Source organism: Mus caroli, chromosome 14 (genome assembly GCF_900094665.2).
Source record: "Mus caroli chromosome 14, CAROLI_EIJ_v1.1, whole genome shotgun sequence".
NCBI lineage: Eukaryota > Metazoa > Chordata > Mammalia > Rodentia > Muridae > Mus > Mus caroli.
The window spans coordinates 55,462,593-55,484,531 of record NC_034583.1 but is presented as its reverse complement, the minus strand read 5'-3'; the positions used below and the strand labels follow the sequence as shown (position 1 = coordinate 55,484,531).

Genomic DNA, 21,939 nt, shown 5'->3' with positions numbered 1-21,939 from the left:
GCGGCGGGGGTCGTGGGTAGCTGGCGGGTGTCAGGCAACCCTGCGCTCCCGCTACCCTGGCGCTGATCCGGCCGGGTGAGGCCTGTGGCCCTACCGGAGCCCCATGTTCTTATGGAAACCCCTCCCTCATCTTTCAAAGCTGAGCCCTGCTGCTAGCACTGAGTTCTTTCACATGGGCCATCCTCTCACCTTTTCACATTGACTCAGAGAGAAGGATATTTATTCCCAGTTATTCCTTGCAATAAGCACAGTGAAGCTCGGAGATGTTACATGAACAAAGGCAACATTCTGTGGGACCAGAGCTCACTAGTGCTGCATACTCAAAGCTACAGAACACTCTACCCTTTCCCACTTGTGGGTCCAGCTGATGCTCCCTTTGTAATGGACCAGTACTGCACTGGCTATGAGCATGGTGAGCCGAATTTGACTTCTATGCTTCAGTCCTTTCTCACATAGCCCTGTCCATGAGGACTTGTCCTTCTTATGAAGTCTTGACCCACTCCCATCCCAACATCACATCCTCACGTTCCTCACAAGCTGCTCTAGGACAAGGCTGGCAAATGATTTCTATAAAGGTCCAGATGGTTAATGTTTTAGGTTTTGTAGGCCATACGGTCTTGGTTGCCATTCCTCACTACAGCTATTGTGAAGGCAGCATAGACAGCACATACACAAGTGAGCATGGCTTTACTCCAGTAAAACCTTACTTAATGATACTTGAATTTGAATCTCATAGAGTTTTAATGTGTCAAGAACCATTTTTTCTTCCTGATTGTTTTTCAACCATTAAAAAAATAATAGGGAAAAAACAAAACAAAACAAAACCCCAAACCTTAGCTCATGGAGCATACAAAAACAGGAGGTAAACTGTATTTGGTTGGTTGACAGTGTTTTGCCAACATCTGTCTTAGGAATGTAGGATGGTGACCATTTACCTGTGGGTAAAATTGTCTTTGCTCATTCACTTAAAAGCGTGTACAATTCAAAGCTTCCAGTGCGGGTGAAAGCTTTGTCACCTAGAGGGTTTCGGGCAGTGGTGTCTGGGATGCAAGGGGTGGGCGAGGTAGCAGCAAGTGGATAGCTGCCTCTGCGTGAAATAAGGTCAGGCTTGCTGGGAGGCTATTGTCTCCTCAGTGAAAATGTTAGATTTAAATCCTATATGCCATTTATCTTTGAGCTCTGTATAGAGAGAAAGGTCTTGCTTTGGTTTCTGTAAAAATACCAGGCTTAGATCTCTTTGTATGAGCTGTCATCAGCCATTCCAACGGCTGATCCTGTAAATTCATGCTTTTTAGTGTCGGCAGAACGATTGCTTTTGTTTTCGAACAATTTCCCGGTGTGTTCTTTTCAACTGGGACTTACATCAGGTTTCAACTTTAGCTCTACTTTTCATCTCTGATGGGTTTGAAAGACGTGGGTCCCTGCCATTGCGCCACAGAGGACTGCTTCAGTGCCCCTCCTCTGTGCTGGGAAAAGATAGACCCGCCTGCCAGTCCTCTTCTGTGTCCACGAAGATAGCATAGCTGAGTATTTCTCTGCTCTTGGTTACCAGGTGATCCACAGGGGACTTAGCCTGTGATTTCTGGTAGCTCTTGCAGGGATTACATTGTAGCCATTCTTGGGAGTCCTTGGAGTGAAAACTTCCACTAAATATTACTATTTGCAGGATTTGGAAAGAAGCACAGGGATGCAATACTCGACAGGAGCATTTTAGGGCAGGAAGGCTTTATTGTAGCTCACGCCTCCCAATGGGTAGGGTATGGAAGTACCCCACATTTTGTGCTGGTGTCTGTGTGAGAGGGAGGGAGCTCACGCACACCTCAGCGGGTCAGGATGCAGGGAGGTAGAGGGATAAGCTCAGGCCATGGGCGCAGGTGGCCCATAACCCTCAATCCCCACAGTGTCCCAAAACAGTGCCCCCAGCTGGGGACCAGTTGTTCAAATGCATGAACATGGTGGATATTTTACGTTTCTAACCACAATACACAAGAAAGGAAACAGAGACTCATGCAGAGAGCTTGGTTTCCTTAGCACCAGGCCAGCTTCCTCCTCACCCCCACCTTGCCATATGTAGGAATGGGACAGCCAGGAATCTGTGCAGGGCTCTGACTTACACAGCCACCCTTCAAGATGACCCCACACTCTAAGGAACATTTGTATCGTACCTTTCTCTGCAAACTAGGGTCTGCTGGTCTTGGGGGGAGGCAGTAATAACAAGACATGACTCCCTTGTCAGTATTAAAATGTTTCGATTTACGTTATGTTTTATCATCAAGCTATAGTTGTGTGCTGTTATCGGCTTAAAATTAAGCTTAGAAGATTTTTTTTAACATCTTGTTCCCTGTTGGAGTGGATTTATTCTCTGATTATTTCTCTCTGAGGTAATTCTGTCCTGATTCTGTTCTATTAGAGAAGAGGGACTATTGTTTGTCCATCCTTGGAGTGGTTATGCACATAGGCTACAAAACAAGGGACTTTAATTTGCGTAATGGGTTAGCGCTGTAGGCCTACAAGTACTATGCCCTCAGAAGGAAAGTCCTTCTGGCTTGCATTATGCACCTGGAGCAACTGGTAAGCTCACATTAGAAACAATTAGGTAATATATTTATATGTTTAGGATTTCTCACAAGCTAAAAAATCCTTTTTTGAAATGATTTAATAGCTATAAGAAATCATAAAAGTGGGACAGAGTTCCAAGACGCCTTTCGGCCAGGGCCCTGCAGTCCTCGCTGTGTATGGTCAACATGTCAAGTCCACGTGTTGCAATACTGTTAAGTCAGACTTTCTTGGGATTTTACATCACTGTACTTTACTTTGTGTGTGTGTATGGCTGTGTGGAATTTACCACACGTGGATTTGTAGCTAAAGCTCGAGTAATCAGCATATGAAGTTGTCATCTAGGAAACTCCACTAATCTCTAACAATTAGCATTCTCCTCTTAAGGTTTTGCTTAGGACTTGTTATTAGGATGTGAAAATAGCAATCTAAAAAGGTATAGATTTTGGGAAGAGCATTAGTTTTGACCCCATCCATAATGATAAATTCCAATTGAATGAGATGGAAAAAATGGAAAAATCAATACTCAAGTTGTGAGCATACCCATAATCTATGTCAGGTTCAGTCAAGTCAACTGTGTGGGCAAGAAGTAAGAGTTGACATTTATTTAGTTACATTTGAATTTCAAACTGATTCATCACCAATTTTTAAAGAATCCTGATTGGATAATGTTAGTGCCTTTGCCAAGATTTAAGTGGGCGTTTCTCTGCTCTGTTCCATTTACTTACAGTTCCCTCCTTCTGCTCACAGCTCACCAACCTGACCTTATAGTAAGACTTTGAGTTGGGTGGTATAAGTCTCCCAATTTATATTTTAGAATCATTTTCAGTTCTTTGGATCATTTGATTTTCCCTATATAACATTTAGAATCAATTTATCAACATCAACAAAAGCTTCCCAGGGTGTTTGCCTAGCATGCATGAAGCCCTGACTGTGCTCTCCAGCACTGCTGGGCATGGTGGCACACACTTGAAATCTCAGCACTTGGGAGGCAGAGGTGAGAGCATCCAGAGTCCAAAATCATCTTCAACTGCACAGCTGAGCTCAGGGTCAGCCTGGCCTATAAGAGACCATGTCTAAATGGTAAGTAAACATAAGCAGATTTGGGGAAGGATCATTTTAGGAATATCGAGTCTTATGATCTATGATGTACATGGTATGTCTTCCACTTCCTTAATCTCCTTTAACTTCCCTCAGTTATGTTGTGTAGTTCTCTGGGCATGAATCTAGAGATCTCCTTTAAGCACTTCTTGTTATGCGATGCTACAGTAAACCCCCTATAAAAGCTCAACTTCCACTTGGCCACTGCCATTATGTACACATCTCGTTTACTTTTGTGTGTCGATCTAATGCTCTGTGAGTGTCAGAAGCTTGACTTACGAATACCAACGCTTCTTCTCTTAGGATGCTATCATGGTTTTTGCATGAAAAGAAGGGTTTTCTTTTTTGTTTTTGATTTGATTGTAGTATATTTTGGAACCGACGGAACTTTCACTGCCATGTTAAATACACATGAAGTGTTAAATAAAGATTAAGTGTCTTAAATACAGAAGTGAAGTATAAGCACATTCCTGCTCTGTTCCCAATTTAAGGCTAAAACCACTAATTTTTGGGGTTTTTTCTTTTTTTGCCTTTAAATATGATACTAGGGAAAAAGACCATGTCATGTGTGAGTTTTAAAAAAAGATGTCCTGTATTAAGCTTCCATCCTAGTTTACCAAGAAGTTTTTAAAAATTCACAAATAGATGCTGAATTGTCAAATGTTTTCAAGAATCCTTTGAGAAGATCTAGATATTTTTCCCCTGTTAGATTATTTTAAAAGGCATCTGTAGAGAGATGGACGGCAGAAAGAGAGGCTTAATCTGACCTTAATTCAGTCCATGTTTATTCTCAGTCCGCAGGCATCTTTGTCACTCATGTGTGCTGCTGATGGCCAAAATCCTTCCAGAGGAAGGTGTGATGTGACCCCCTTTAGGGTCAGAGAAGATGTTTGTAGTCTGCAAAGGATGTTGGGAAATGTAGTCCTTCAGCAGGAAACTATCACCTCCCTCCCACACCCTCATGTTTAGTCTATTATATGTATTAGTAGTACTGGGCTTTCTGAATGTCAAAATGACAACTTCTTGGGTCAACCCACTGGGCCATGATTCCTAGCCTTTTGCTATATTTCTTCATTCAGTATTCTTAAAGGGTTTTTGTGTTTATGCTCACAAGGAAGTGTCTGTGGTTCTTTAGATTTTGTTTTGTTTTGTTTTTTGTTTGTTTTCTTCTGGTTTTGACATCATGGTCAGGCAGGTCTTATAAGCTTAGGAAAGCTGTGGGTTCTCTCTTTCATGAAGTAGGTTACAAAGGTTACATGATGGTCTCTGTTCTTTAAATGTATCCAGAACTTTCCAGGGAAAATATATCAACATAAAGTTTCTATGTCAAAATTTCTGTTACTTGGGTAATCTTCATCTCTCGAGGTGTGTGAGAGTTTAGTTTGCTGCTGCTTGTTTCCATTTATGCTCCTCTGTATAAGCCGAGAGGAACACAGGGATTGTTTTGCTATTGTTCATTTCACAGGATACGAGTGTAAAGTGCTCTTGGGAGAGGGGACCAGGGCACATTGCTGGAACAGGTCTCTCCTGACACATTTCTTATGGACTCAAAGTGGGCAGGGGTGTGAGTACGTCCAGCATGACCTGCCTAGCCATGGTTCCAGGATGGAGTTTCTATCTTAGACTCAGCTCTGTGAGAACCATTCCAGGGGAGGCCATGGCTCCTGTGCTGCCCAGGCCAACAGTGCTCTTGCTCACAGCTGTGCCTGGCACCCCTGCAGCTATGCTAGGATCTTGACCTGGACTCCAACTGCACAGGCACAGTGGTTATACTGGGTGTATGTTGCCTGTCTCCTGAGGAAGAAAAGTTCAGTATCTTTCGAAGAGTTCCTGCTGAAGCACGCCCTCCTTTCCCAAGCCTATCTTTCCCTATACCTCTCCCTCACCCTTGGTGTACATGGCAAGGCTCCTCAGCCCCAATAGTGACTCTTTTATTATAGTTAGAATTGTGGACTTCCCCTGGTTAGCCTACTGTGCAGTTTCCATTGCTTAATTGGAGCTAGACTGTTACACAAGAATTTCTGGTAAGCACCCTTTGAGTTAAGACTTTTGTCAGCTGTGATATTTTTTTTTGTCCTCAGTTTCATGACGAGTGGGAGACACTGCTGTGCATTCACCTGACAACCGCCCCCAACGTCAGCCACAATTAAAGTTTCCAGACTTGATTTTTATTCCCTTTACACCAGAGACAAAAAGGATCTGTCAGTGTTTCACACAAGTAAAGGCAACCTAACCATCTCTACACTTTCATATAAACAAAGAGGGGAAGAAAGCTCTCAAACTCAGCTACATAACCAGCCAACGGAGCCAAACTCCACCAAGATCCAGAAGAGTCTTGCTGTTGTAGTGAGGCCTTTGGCATGAATTTAAGTTTTGCTTCTCTGGGAATTCTGGGAAAACATTTTTTCTTCATTGTTTTCTTAAGCCCTGCAAAGCAGAGCTAGAACTTCCCCAAACAAAGCAGCAGGAGAAGGCACTAACAATCCCCTGGATAGCACAAATGAATAAAAATGGCCAAAATTATCGTGGAAACGCTAAAAGCTGGGCTTGGATAGTTTCTGCACCATCCCTAGACTCTGTTGGTTCGGAAATGCTGCTTTAGCAATGCCAACACATGGGACTCGTGACGGGACACATCTGTGGAGAGAATAAATCACATAGCCAGTGTCTCCAACTTAGAAATGGCTTGTATTCCAGGCGTTGATTTGTGAATCAGTTAGACTGGAAATGTGTTTTTCACCCCCTATGGAAATTAGCTTTATAAAAAATGGTTTGCTTTCTTGGCTTAATTAGATCCTCTTTGAAAAAAATTGCATTGTTTCCTTCATTAGAACATATTACTATATTACTTTCATATTTCTGGACAATAAGCAATTCCAACACTCACAGCTTAAAACAACAATCTCCTATTGTCTCCTGGTGGTCTGGGTGTGGTCTAATAGGTCAGGGTCTCTCAGGAGACTGCTGCGTGTCAAACGGTCTGCATCTCGACAGTTTCACTCATGTGACCTTTTGAGGGCCTTAGTGTCTTGTCAGGTGGACTTCCTCACAGGGCTGCCTCATCATCCCGTGGTCATAATGCCTCATGCCATAAGCCACCCAGGAGAGAAGAGAGAGCACTTAAGACAGATGTCAGCTACTCCCTGTGCTGAGAGTTGACCTCCCTCCCATCCCTCTCGTTGCGTTCCATCCAACAGAGACACACCACTAAGCCTAGCCCACACTCAAGGGAAAGGCAACCAAACCCCACCTCTTGACAGTAGAGCAGAGAAGTCATGGCTATGAACTTGAAACTGGGGGAGCATCTGCCCTCAAACTCACCAAGCCCCACCAACACGGAGTTTTCAGATAACACCACAGCCTGGCTGGCACCTGGGATCCAGCTTTCTGGGCGACCCTGAGCTTCATCTCATAATATGGAATGGGCCTTGGAATTAGAAATTAGTCAAATGATGGGTGTTCTAAAACAAGTGGTTTCTGCCCTAAGCTGGGAGGGAATCTGTTCCCGATGGGGTGAGATTTGTTTCAGGTTAGTAGCTGGGCCAGCTTGGTCCCCAAGTAACAAGTTATCAGTATGGAGGGTGTTTTCTTGGTGCTATGCAGAAAAATGTATTCTCTCACTGCAAAAATATAGAGGCCAGAATCCTGGACCACATAGTTATATTGAAGACTCATCACAGGCCAAGTAGGCCCATGTGGGGTGACTTACCAGCACATATGCCAGCATGTTCGTGGGGAATGGGTCCTGGTCCTCAGGTATCTGCCTTATAAACTTACTTCAGGGCACCTCATTTTTAAAAAAAGATTAATAAATGTATTTATTTTTTTACACACACAATTTTATTAGATATTTCTTTATTTACATTTCAAATTTTATCCCCTTTCCTCATTTCCCCTCCCCTTCCCTCTCCTCCCTCCCCTCTCCCCCTGCTCATTAACCCACCCACTCCTGCTTCCCTGTCCTGGAGTTCCCCTACACTGGGCCATCGAGCCTTCACAAGACCAAGGGCTTCTCCTCTCACTGATGTCCCACAAGGCATCTGCTACACATGCGGCTGGAGCCATGGGTCCCTCCATGTGTCGTCTTTGGTTGGTGGTTTAGTCCCTGGGAGCTCTGGGGTACTGGTTGGTTCATACCTGCGATCCCTTGTCTGCTTCCCAGAAGCATTTCCCACAGTAGTTTACATTCTGAGCTCTCAGTCTGCAGATAGGAACGTGACAGGAAACACTGATTACAGTAATTTACTCTTAGCACTAAGAACCTGGCAGACCTATCAAGGTATAACTCACTCAAAATCAGATTTTCTGCAGGGTCTGTGCTAATTCTCTTTGTAAGTGATGTTTGACAGGCCATAGTTATCTGCTCCGTTTCTGAGGCTGTGGGGTCTAAATCAGGCTTTCCCAAAACCTGTGGTCCATTCTGGACCCCCTCTAGGCATATCTCTGTGGAAGCAGATGCTCCCTGCAGAGGCAGACCTCAGTTTGTTCCCAGTGTAGACCCTATGGAAGGCACTTTTGCCTTCGTCCTTCCCGAATCCTGTATTTGTAAAAATTGCTCCCATTCCATTCAGCAGAGGCCCAACCAGTCATTAGGCCATTTCTCCAGAAGTGACCTATCACCAGAATCTGCAAGTGCTTGCTTGATCACACACACAAGGAAGATATTAGACACTCAGCATTTTGCCCTCAACTCTGTCCCTTTATGAATTTAGATGCCCAGAGCCATGTGTGCAATGCTTAGATGTTCTTATTAGCATAGAAAGACAACTAAAAATAATCACAGAAGGCCTTTCTGTGTCACTTCTATAGCCAGGGTTGGAGATTTCTGTTCATCATGTTTCTCAATGTGGACACTGCCTGAATTATCCAACTTCCCTTAATTAGCCATGAATGCACCGTTATCCCAGAACAACTCTAGGAAGAGTTGATTTTAAGTGGTCTCTCTCTCTCTCTCTGTGTATGTGTGTGTATTACTGTGTGTATTTTTGTTTCTGTGTGTATATGTGTGTGTGTGTATGTATATATATGTGTGTATGTCTGTCTGTCTGTATATGTTGGGACTTGGGAGAGAAAGACTTGTGGGTGCCTGTTCCGTGGTACTCATGTAGAGATCAGAGGACAACTTTGTGGAATTGGTTCTCTCCCTCACATTTACAAAGGTTCTAGGGATTGAACTCAGGGTGCCAGACTTGCCCAGCAAGTACTCTTACCTGCTGAACCATCCTGAGGGCCTGGATTTAAAAAAAAAATTATTGACATATTGTTCAGTTGACAGCTTCATCATAAAACTTATTTTTTGATAGAAGTATGAAATATTCAAACCAATTTTAAAAATCACCAGACTTCCAGGAAGTGTGTCCCCACGATGTGGAGGAAAATAACAGTGATGACAAAAACAGAAAAGATGAAAATTGGAGAGGTAGCCCGGCAGAGAAGTAATTCAAACAGGCACAGTGTTCTCCCTCTGTTCTCCCCTAAAATAAAAGAGAGAGAAACCCAGAGACATTTTCAGTTTTGCTTTTAATCATTTCCAAGTCCTGTCTAGAATTTGGAGAGATTGGTGTTTTAAAAATATTTCCTTCTTTTAAACATGCTCTGGAGGCCACACAACAGTTTTCAAGGGGAAACACAGCACCCCTCTTTTCTTGAGGACTCTTAGGGTGTTCTCAACCCCTTGCCGTTTCAAAGTTGTTGCAGAATTGCTTTTGTGATTCAGAAGGGGGTCATCTGGGGACTTTGTCACAAGGCTGGGTGCAGTCTGTGAGCCCTGAGTAGTTCAACAACTTTCAGCTTAGGAACAGGCTCCAGGGCTACATGGTGTTTACCATGGTAACTGTGAACAGTTGAAATGTTTGGTATTTGTATTTCCAAAAAGGAAACATATCACCAAGAACAGAGCCCCAAATTAATAGGATGGTTTGTTGCACGTGTACATGTGTATGCATGAGTGCATATACATGTGTGTGTACACCCACACGTGTGCATGTGTGTTGTGTGTTTTTTAAGCAAACTTCAGTGTGTCATACATACTCTCCTATACTTACCCTCCCTTGTTCCATATGAGGGCGCCTTCTTATCCCACAGGGTTTTTTTTTTTTTTCTATAACAGAATGTCGCTGATGCTCTGTTTTCTATATGAACCCTGCATTTAATACTTATCCATAAGCAAAGGAACAGTATCTTATCTTGCAGATCCAGTCTGTGCTGAACCTTGCCAGTGTCCCACCTCTTTATCCTTAGAATCTTTTCTTCCTTTATGATCTCCTGAAACAGACAATGACTTCAGAAGCCGGGTGCCTCTTCATTTAACAGAGGCCATCCTGTACAAAGCCACCACTGTGTTCAGACCACCACAATTTGTCTTTCTTAAAATCACATGTTTTTAGCTGTGTCTGCTTTATTCCCTGTGTGAAAGGAGAATGAACAGAGATGAGTTTACTATGAGGTTTGTACTGCTATAGTCTGTGCTTCCAAGCACAAAATCATGCCAAAATTCCTTTTCTATGGGAGAGTAGCAGCCACAAAGCCAACGAGGTCCTCTCCGGCCCGGACCTAAGTATAATGCTGCCTGATACTGCCAGAGACGCTGTAGGGAAGGGGCTATCCGCCGGAACAGATTGCATGGGGAAGACTGGGCCCCTCTGGCTTAGCTGAGTACCAGGCTGACCATTTATCACTGTCAGAAAGGAAGGGGGTGGGGGTGGGGAGTCGCCCGGCCACTCCTGCTCAGCTGCTGACTGACAGCTGACAGCACCATGTGCCACCTCCATGCAACCCATGTGCCATCAAGCGAGAGTGTAGCTACCTGCTTGGGCTGCTGACGGGTTCACAGAGAAGAAAGAAAATATCAGCAGAGTGCTCTGGGCTGTCAGTGAACTGTGAACTGCCTGCTCTGCACAGTGCTGTGTGCAACTGTTAGTGGCAGCTGACTTCAGTGTGCACAGGAAGCGCTGGGGTAGGCTCCCAGGAAATAATGTGGCTGGTGATTGGCGGAGAAGATGCCTCTGAGGTCTATGCACCTTAATTACATTCCAAGGACTTGACTGTGCTGTGAAGCTGTTATTTTAATATGCCCAAACTGATTTCTCTAACAACTATCAGGGAGAAAGTGAATAGCTTTGCATCAGCCATATACCAGGGCCATAAAGCAATGTGAACCAGCAAAGCCCAGCCCCTACCACTCTTAGAAGACAAAATTTTTTAAAAACAATATTAGAAGTATGATTTTGCTGTTTACTATGCATATTAAAATCTACATTGTGCTTTAGAAGTCATAAAACACCGAGACATGTTAGTGTAGAAGGGACTGGTCTTGACTTACTCCTGTATGCTGGCATTTTCAACTGTTCCATTTACAAGGACGTCACTGAATCCTTTGGCTAAAACACAGATCTTAATCCATAAGGTAGCTTAATTTTAAATGCAATTTATACTCTCAAGATTATCTGTTTTTCAATGTATGTAATAGTGGATATGTAGGTACCTGTGAGTTTGCAGCATGTGTGCACATGTGCCACACACATGTGCATGTAGAGGCTAGATGATGACATAGGTATGTTCTTCTATTGGTCTCCACATTGCCATTTGAGGCAGACTCTGTCACAGAACCTGCCATTCACTGATTGACTAGACTGGCTGGCCATTGTGTTCCAAGGATTTCCTGTCCCCCCTCCTCAGCACTGGTGTTACCGATGAGTGCAAGCATGCTTGCTTGCTTTTTATATAAATGCTGACCATTTGAACTCAGAGCCTTGTGCTTGGAGGGCAGGTGCTTTCCTAACTGAACTATCTCCTCTACTCCAAGACGATCTGATTTTGATAGTCATTAGGAATTACTTGTGTTAATGGGGGGAGATTTCATGAAGTCAGGAAATTTCCATCCTACAACATGTGCACTCTCAAGTGCAGAAGTTAGCTGCAGTGCTTCAGTGTGGTGATTATTAAAAGTATCCCCAACATGAAATGCTCTAGCTGAAAGGGATGATGATGAACTGCATTTCTTGGGGTGATGTGGTGAGTCTGGGATCTTAGGTGCCCTGGGGGCTGCAGCAGAGCAGGGAGCTTTAAGAGCACCAGCCTGCTCTGGTGCAAGAGCTGGGGCGCACGTATATGACCAGCAGTCCCGAGGAGGGGGATGGCTGCGCGAACTGAAGGGTGATGACAGGGAAGACACTTCATCTTTCTCTTTGTGTCACTGACATGAAGCACAGAGCCTGGCAGAGAACCAGCAACCCATAAGCTTCCCAGTTTGTTTGGCTAGAGGATGGGTTCCTCCGCTGCACCATGCATGCCAGGGCCGATCTGCTCCCCCCCACCCCCCGTGTCAACCTTCCTCATCCTTCCTGCACACGTCTGTCTCTTCAGCTTCTGAACTAATGAACTCATCAGCCCTGCTCCAGTCCGGAGCAATGTCTCTGCCTCCATCAGACAGAAACAAATAGCCTGGCCACACAGCTGCCTCCATTGCAAGTCCCAGAGCAGCTGAGCTCTTGTCCCTCAGGGCAAGACTGAGTTCACGGTGCCTGGATCATCGACGGGAAGGGCTTGGTGAGTCCTGACAGGAGGGGCGGGCAGCACACTGGCCTGCCGGTGACTGTCATACAGAGAAACTTGCCTTCTTCTCTAGAGCTGTATACCAGAGTGAGCCCAGAAGAAAACAATTTGATTATTTTTTAAAATACTGATTTAAATTTTTTCCCTTTTATTTTTAGTTGACTAAAACCCCCCACAACCTAGCACATGGCAGCAGCCATTGTCCTGTTGCCATTTATCTGTGTCTTTGTCTTTTCCTTACCAAGCACGGCTCTTGTAACCTGCTCTCTCATCCCTATTCCTTTCACTTCCTGAGGCCATAGAAAAAACACATATGATAATACTTTAGAAATGATTATATAATCTTCTATCTTAGAACGTCATAACTTAGTTCTTGTTGCTGTTGTTGTTGTTAACCTTTACCCAATTGCTGTGTCCCCAAACTGTAAAAACAGAATGGCCAAAGCAGACAGGACTCCATGGGCCTGCTTAGCTAGAGACTGTTCTCTCTCCTTCCCTAGAGTCCCTGTTCTACATCTGAGTGACATACAAACTGTCCTTATGATGTGGAGGGGACTCAAGGCAGGATCTGGTCTGTGTTCTGGAGAGAACTCTCCATTAAAGATGACTGGTCCAAAATTAGATCTTGGGGGATACATGGGAACCCTACTTACTTCCACCAGATGCCTTGAATGTATGATCCAGAGAAGGAGCAACAAAGAGTTAGGGGAAGAGATTGGTAGACTCTTGTTCTGGGAGGTCAGTAGACTTTTCTTTCCATTTCAGGCCCAGTGAGAATGTTCATCATCAGGGGTCATTGCTTAGAAGCAGTACTGGTTAGTTTGAACTGCCAGCTCAACACAGCCTAGACTTACTTGAGAAGGGATGCTCAATTAAGGAAGGAATCTTCTGGATAGAATTGTCACGAGGACATGTCTATGAGGCTTGTTAATGGAAGTGGGAATCTCCTGGATAGGATCGTCATGTGCGCATGTCTAAGTGGGCTTGTCTTGATTGTTAATGGAAGTAGGAAGACCTAGCCCATTGTGAGCAGCACCATATTATGGGCCAGAGGCCCTTAACCACATAACCGTGAAGAAAGCTACTAACCAGCAAACAAATTAATTCTGGACAAGACTATAGATAGGCACTGGCCAGGTCCATACCTGGAATTCCAAGAGAATGATAGTGCACACATTAGTCAGGTGCTTTTATAGAGGCAAACCCCACAAGGCTGTGGGGTTTCCTGCCTTTGTCCAATGGAGGCAAGCATACATCCTAACATACTTCCTGTCTACATACGTTCTGCCTACATGTGATCAAGCACACCCTGTGTAGTTGGGGCAACCAACCTTGTTTGCAGTAGTGAGAACCTGTGGCTTGCTGCTTTGTATGAACAGCAGCCCCCAGCATTCCAGGAAGTTATCTGTCCTTGGGCAAGTGGGGATCATAGGTTAGAGGCATTTTTGTTTTATAGATCTCATTGTAATTTAAACTTAAAACATAACTTTAGCCCTCACAATTGCAGATATGAGGTGACTAGCTGTCTCAAGAACTTGCCACTAAGACTGGCCTTTAGTGAAGTACTATAACCTGGAATTATAAGCCAAATCAACCCCCATCCACAGTTGCTTTTATCAGGCTATTTTGTCAGGGTGAGGGTTTTGTCCCAATAAAACAGTTACTACCACTTACCACTCTGAAGGGCTGGGAACATAAAAAAAGGGATTTCTCACTTGGTATGGCCATGTGGGGAAGCCGAGGGATGGTATTCTAAACCATATGTTTCAGAACACTGTCACGTGTGCTTGAGGAAGGAACAAAATGGGGTCAAATGTGTTCAGTCTGGCCATCTTGGTAAACAATGGTATGGTCATTATTTCAGGTCTGGTTCTTTGAAGACCCCATGGTTCTAAGGATAGATATTGCTCAACTACTCAATCAGTTCTCCACACTAGACAACTGCTCCTGAGTATGAGGCTATCTTAGGTGGCTCATCATGGGGTGATTGTTACCACTTGGTGGTGAAAGTCCTATTCCCACAAGGGGTGACCTGCCCACAAGAACAAGTGCTCCTGGGATCTTGAAATCCCAGTTTTAAAGAAGGGCAAGAGAAGTTAGGCAAAGTTGAGGCAAATCAGCCTTACATTGCTAGTTCGAGGCAGTCACTGCATGATCTGAATGCCTATTGTAGGGCTGAGCAGGAATCTGATTTAAAGGCAAGTAGCCTGCAGAAGAGAAGACGCAAAATGGAGGCATAGATGCTAAGCTCATGTCCTGCGTCAGCTTTCAGTCCTCCTTTCCTCAGTGTCTGTGGGCTGAAGTGAGCTTAGTACTTTGTGGCAAGTTCTTGTCTCAGGCATAGTTGGGTCCAAGAGCTCTTCCTACACTGTGGTGACTCTGAGTTCCAGTGGCTGAGAAGGACTTCTGGGACAGCAGCCATTGTTCTTAGACTCTCTTACTGGGCAATATCCCATTGACTAGTCAGTCAGGAGGAGCCTGGGCTCAGGAGAAGCCTAAGGATTGGGGTCTGCATTCCCCAGCCTTCCATTTCCCTGCCACCTGCCACCCTCTTTATCCATATGATATAGGTTTTAGCCGTCATAATTTGAACACAAGTCAGATTGCTTAGGGCTGGGTGGTTATGTATGGATCTGAATTATTGCAGGCACGCTATTAGGCAGTTTGCTGTCCTTTGTTCAAGAAAGAAAACTGCCATAACATTTAGAGCATCTTAGACTTTCACAGAACAAAATCCAGTGGCATCAGTGTCTTCTGAAGCCTTGAACATGTCCCCCGAGCCCCTTTCAAAATGCCTGGCAGAGTTAACTCTGACCCTTGCTTACATTAACCTTTGTGTTCCTCAACCGTGAGGCTTTCAGAATAGATGAAAATCCACCCCCATCCTCATATACCCTTGACAGAGGACACAGCATCACCATGGGCTGCACACATGGCTTTGGAAGGGCCCCTACTGAGCAGGGAGCAGGGGCAGGGACATGTGCTCAGCCAGCCAGATTGGAGGCCTCTACCCTGCTGTGACTGGGCCACAGATGTCTCTGCCTGTCACCCCTCCTGTCCTTCCCTGCAGGAATCAATAGTGAAGACTCAGTTAATACAGTGTTGTTCTGTTTGGTGAGCTAGCCGGTTTCTGTTGTGAATCACACTACTGATTTTGAAGTATAAACTTACAAATGCTACCATTTACAAACACCTCTGCCACCCCGAAACTGTTAAGCAATGTAATATGTTTAAAGGCTGTCTCACTCTGTGGTCTCCAACAACCTTAGATATGTTGCCGTAGTGGAGTTTCAATGGGCAATGTTCTTATGGCTTCCAGGAACAAATCCTTTATTGCTGGGTTTTGTTTGTTTATTGAGACAGGGTCTTGTATAGCTCAGGCTAGCCTCAGATTCTCTATATAGCTGAAGTTGACATTGAACTCCCGATCCTTCTGCCTCTACCTTCCATGTGCTGTCATGTCTGGGTTTTAATGGACTCACATTCCTCACATGCCCCTCCTACTACTCCCTCCTTACTCTAAAGCTGGATACTATATTGTTTCTTTTCTGAAATTTTGCTGTTTGAGGTTCTAGTGACCTGGGATCAACTATAATCCAAAACAATAAAAGAAGAAATTCTAGAAGTCATAAACTTAAACAGTTTTAAGCTGTGTATTGTTCTGAGGGACATGATGAAATATTGCACCATTCCACTCTGCCTTGCCTAGGATATAGATTGTCTCTTTGTCTGCCTTCCCACACATTAGCCGCTTGGCAGCCATCTTGGCTACCAAATTGATGTTTGCAGTACCGAGGTACCTGTGTTAAAGTAATCCTTATTTTACTTAATCATGGCCTCAGAACTTATGAGCAATGATTCAAAGGAGGCACCAGGAAAAGAGGAAAACTCAAAAGGGAAAACAAAACAAAACAGTAGCCTTCCCCCTCAAAAACCCACAGGCAAACAAGGAAGGACAGGTTAACTGTGGTACTATGCGGCAAGGCTGTCAGTCAGATAGAGAAAGGGGGTACAAGGTTGGTACTGCCTGAAGTCGGAAGCATCAACCTGGATTCCATCCACCACAGACGAGTGGGTCCTAACTACTGCCTGGTACTTGGTCAATCATTGCTGCAACTGATTGGTACAAGTGAGGAGGAAAACAACATCTTTTTTTTGGTTCCATCTTTCTGTTTCATTCACTCAGGGCAGGAATGGCAGGTCATTTTACTCCAGATTCTGTCTCTGAATGATAACCGACTCTCTGAGCTCTTATAATGAGAATGGAATTTGAGGTCACGTTTAGGGATGAGAGAATGCTGAGTGATTAGTAATGTCTGCCATGAGCACAGACGTCCAGGAGGAGGACGGAGGGAGGAGGGGGAGGAGGAGGACACTGTCTCCTGACTCAAATCTTGTCTTTTTTTTTTTTTTTTTTTAATGGAAGTCTCCTACACAGATTCCAATGCTAGTCTTACAGTTGTGCACTATTTGCAGTATGACAGGCTTTCCATACCTAAATTAATAATTCTCAAAGCCACTCATGAAGTAGTTGAAACGAGGAAACAAAGTCTCACACAGGTTAGTTATAGATCAAGATCATATAGCCAGGACATGGGAAAGGGTAAAGGTCAGATGATCTCCTTCCAGAGCCCACCCTGTCATCCCTAGCCTGTCCTAGCTCTTGCTTTCTAATGTTGCATAGATTGCTACAGGGCTGACATAAGACCCAATGATCTGTATTCCAGAAGAAAATGCAAAATCAATTGATAGAAATGATTATGTTTGGGCCTCAGGCTCTGGAATATAGGAGGAAAGAGGGGCCTTTCACCAGAGAGGACAACACAGACTTCCTCTTTCCTGTCCAGTGGGCAACATTTTCATGGCTACTTCTGTCAGCTTTGAGTCTTCCCAGAGGCAAGGAGAGAAGGAGCTAGGAAGGGAACCCCAACATATGAGGGTGAGACGTTAGCTCCCTGCTGCCTAGGCTACCCCACTGGGGCACTATTTATGAGTGGCTATTTTAAATGTTCACTGTCATTATGAGGGAAACATAATCTTTGTATTTTTTAAAAGTATATTATAGGACTGACCATGTGTGCTTAGGTTTTGAGTGCTTGCCTTGCGCGCACAAGGACCTGAGCACACTTAGACAAACCAGGCATGGGAGTGTGCTTGCCCTTTCAGTGCTGGAGAGTCAGGTACAGTGGCTCCCTGGGCTGACCAGCCAATCTAACCTAATCGGTGACTTCCAGGCCAGTGAAAGATGATGTCTCAAAGAACATGGCAAGTGGCACTTGAGGAATGACAGCTGAGGTTGTCCTCTGGTCTCCACACGTACTCACACATACATGAACACAGACAGATATAATCCATTTGCTCATATGTTACAACAATAGTTGAGTCACAACAGGCTATAGTTGATGGTGCCCCACTAAGATTTCATTGCAAAGTTACTGATGTCTTGGCCAGCTTAGTTTGTGTAAACATACAGAAAAGTGATAATCCATTTCTTAGACTGTCGCCCATTAAGTAATAGAGCAGTATGTGTGTGTTTGTGAGTGTATGTGTGTCTATGCACTGGATCAAATAAGTTATGTCTTTCATATTGTCTTGAAGAGACTTTTAAATGCCTTTTGCTTCATTTATTAGCTTAACAAATACTTACTGAACACTTTTGTGTCATTGCATGCCAGGATAATAGGATATGGCCACTGCCCTCCTAACCAGTCCCTGGGAGATTTGGTCTTTGTCCATGTAGTAACAGGAATGTTTAGTGCAATCCTTGTGGTGATGGTAGAGGTATTTGTAGTAGAGGGAGGAGAGACTTTGGAACCATTCCTTACAGATGCTCGAAGGCCACCAAAAGCATTGACTCTAGCCTCAGCATAATGGGGAGCCAGCGGAGATGGGGAAAATATAGTTAATCTTGACTGTCAATTTGATTGCATTGAGACTTTCCTAGAAGGTTCATAAAGCATGCCTCTGGGCGTGTCCATGAGGGTGATTCCATTAGCAAAAGGGGTGGGGAACCTTCCTTGAGTGTGAGTAGCATTGCGGGGGCCCTGGTGGAATAAAGGAGGAGAAGGAAAGAGCCCACAGACACAGGTCCTCTCTGCTTCCCAGCGGGCGCTCTGTTCCATCCTGCCTCCCTGCTATGACAGACCTAGACTCTGAGACTGAGCCAAGTGAACAGTTCTTCCTTGAGACTGACTGCTCAGACAGTGCTATAGCAGCAGCAATTTTGATGGATACAGGCAGGTACTTGGGAGTTTATGTCATGAAATTTAGACTTTTTTTTTTTTTCCAGGTTGAAAGAGAGCTGTGGTTACATTGGTGTATTAGTCAGGGTTCTCTAGAGTCATAGAACTTATGAGTAGTCTCTATATAGTAAGGGAATTTGTTAATGACTTACAGTCTGTAGTCCAACTCCCAACAATGGTCAGCAGCAGCTGTAAATGGAAGTCCAAGGATCTAACAGTTGCTCAGTCCCATAAGGCAAACAGTCGAAAAAGAGAGAGCAAATCTTCCTTCTTCCAATTATGTAGGTCTTCAGCAGAAGGTGTGGCCCAGGTTAAAGGTGTGTGCCACCACACCTGGATCTGAGACTTGCTTTGTCCTAGATGACCTTGAACTCAGAGATCTCCCAGTCTTAATCTTCTGGGATTCATAGCCATAGCTCAAGATCTCCCCACTAAGATCCAGGTCAGAAACTTGTATCTCCCAGCCTCCAGATTAGGATCACAAGTGAGCCTTCCAATTCTGGATTGTAGTTCATTACAGATATAGTCAAGTTGACAACCAAAAATAGCCACTACAATCCACCCCTTGTCAACTTGACACAAATAATATCTCATGTCCACATGGAACAATAACAAGGTCATGAATACGCCTAACATGATATAATCATTCCCTGTACAATCGTGAATGCATTTGTAAATTTGTAATGAGGCAATGTCTCTTGGGAACATTCTTTTAGTATCTCAACTTAAATACCAATTGATGTTAAAGAAATTGGGAAGACAGACAAATATATTCTTAACAAAATAAAACACGTCACCCAGGCAATGCAGCAGACGGTGCTGAGAAACCCACAGTTTAGATAGGAACTTAAGACCTGCTGTGACATGGTCCCACCACAGTCTAGTGTCATATCTCATCATACCTGAACCAGATGGTTCTGTACTCATATCCTTTGGCACTCACCCAGATTGTATCCTTGCTGCCCTTTGCCAGGCTTTAGTAGACCTAGTGTGACTCTTAAGTCACAAGGATGCTGAATGTCATGATTTAGCTGTTCTTCCTAGATATTTTTTTGTGCGAATACTTGAATGTTACCAGGGACATTATCAAATGTGCTCAGATGGAGCATTTTCTAGAGTTCTCTGTTTGGGGGTCTTGAGAACAAGTGTATGCTGGAAGCCCTAACCTAGAGGCTCATTCCATCTCTGCCAGCCCCTGCTTTACACTGGTGGTGAGGCTTCGGGGCTGGGGGAATGCTGAGAAGCCCTGGATATCCATGGAGTCCTCAAGGCAGTTGTGATAGTGCTTGAATTTTGGTGGATGCCATAGTCTGCTGCTACCCTTCTTACTTAAATACCAACTTCATCAGTATGGTGATTGTTAGGCAGCATCAGGAGGAGGTACTCTTACTCAGCCTGGATTGTAGGGATTCCCTTGTTCTCTGGATGTGGTCAGCTTCAGTAGAGACCCTCTGACCAAGGGTCCAGCATTTTTCAGTTGTCCAGGTCTGTTAGAACTTGGACCCTGACACATTCATTTACAAAATGACATGTCCTATCATTGAGATTGAAACTCATGCAAAGGGCTAGGGAGATGGCTCAGTTAGTAAAGTGCTGGCTGTGTGAACATAGGGGCCTGACTTTGATTCCTAAAACCCATGTAAAAAGCTGATTGATATGGCACATGCTTCTAATTTCTGTTCGGGGGACTGGGGGGGGGCAGAGATGGGTGCAATCTCTTAGGCTCCTTGACCAGCCAGCCAGCCAATTGAGCTGTAGGCCAATGAGAGACCCTGCCTCAAACAAATAAACCACAATAACAAAACCCCCAAACAAAAGTTGATTCCACCTGAGGAAGGACATCCAAGGCTAACTTCTGACCTCTGAATGTACATGCACACATACGTATGTCTACTTCCTCAACCCCACATGTGCCCCATGCATGTGTGTGCACAAGCACACGTATACACCCCAATTTACAAAAAACAGGTACCTGAAACTTAAGAGGATAAGCTTTGGTGTGTTCCTAACTGCTGAAGAGAAACAGGCTCACTGGCACATTTAATGACATGTGTTAGGATGCATGTCAAACTTTACACTTAAACTCACATCTCTTTCTTTCTTTTTCCAGCCAAACACCATGTCAGTGGCAACAGAACGCTTGAACCTTTCCCAGAGGGAACACAGATGGCTGTATTTGGTAAGATATCAACTCAGAAAGAAAACCCAAATACTGTGCAAAGCTTCCTGCCAACTTTCTTAGCTGTAGTAAGTGTCCTCGGGGCTTCAAAATCTGGGCTCTTCTAGATATTTACAAGTCGTTACAGCCAAGAAAACTCTTGAGTTCTTAGTAATTTCTGGGCCCAGGAATACTTACTTTGTAGAATCCAGTATGTTTTAACTGTCTAACTTTGACAGCCCAGATAGCACACTGTAAGTTTGCTATTTCCTTTGTCCATACTCATTCATTTAGGGTTGGAGTTTTCTTTCTTTTCCACACAGATGTATAACTTTGTCAAGTTGTTTGGAGTTATTATTAACCTCACCTTCACCACACACACACACACACACACACACACACACACACACTCCTAATTGGACGGTCTTTTTATTCTCCATGAATTGAACACATACATGCATTGGTAGAAAACATGAATTAAAAATATTTCAAGCAGAGCTGAGTCCAGTCCTTAGTTACACTTCTAGAAATTATGGTTGTGAAGTTAAGCTGGATTTTTTGGCTAATTCCAAACCATGTGGTGAAGAAGTCTTCTTTGCCCGGGTTTTCCACCTCCATAGTTTCTGTCTCCCACACTGCTTTCCAAATGTCCCTGCTTCTGGCTGGCAGCTCTTTGCCTTTCCCTCTCTCCCTCCCTCCATCCCTCTGTCCCTCCCTCTGTCCCTGCCTCCTTTCCTCCTTCCTTTCTTCATCGTGGCTCCCGCCTTTCCTTCCTTGCTTCTGCCTCTGGCCTTTTCCCTCCAGCAACGCTCTGAGGTCCTCTCAGATGTGGTACCTCTGACCACCAGAATTTTATCTGCAGGTCCAGCTTTCACCTGTGGAGAGTCTCCAGATCTCTGACGATCTAGTAACTTTTATGTCACCTGACTTGACACCTCCTCCAGCAGCCATCCAGAGGGATGTGTTCTTCTTGGTAGTCTCCGCAAGGGCAGTAGGCTGCTTGTAGGCACTGAAATGTACTTGAGTTGGAAAACCACCTCATGTCAGCTCAGTCCCTGAACAAGTACTCTCAGGAGAGAATGTTCTCTTAGTCCCAGTCGTAGAATCAGAGCTAAACCAGAGGAGGGGCAGTTGGGGAATTATGTAACAGGTATCCAGTGTTTCCTAACAGTCAATCTTGCTCCAACGGGCTATCATCATTTAAGATGTACCCACCTGTGGTTAAAAATCACTGTGCTTAGAAATGTAAACGGGTACTGCAGTTTCTGAAAAGACTTTATGTCACAATGAACACTCTGTATCTTAAAGTCTAGAATGTTCACTGGGATT

The 21,939-nt window shown here is 44.3% G+C and overlaps 1 protein-coding gene across 2 annotated transcripts in view; it reads left to right on the top strand.

The window, feature by feature from the left end:
- Msra (methionine sulfoxide reductase A) overlaps positions 1–21,939 on the top strand; it is a 324,774-nt gene that overhangs the window by 110,887 nt on the left and 191,948 nt on the right. For both annotated transcript variants that reach the window (XM_021182154.2, XM_029468781.1), the window contains exon 2: positions 20,563–20,631. In XM_021182154.2, coding sequence (XP_021037813.1) covers positions 20,563–20,631 — 69 coding nt within the window. The remainder of the gene's footprint in view (positions 1–20,562; positions 20,632–21,939) is intronic.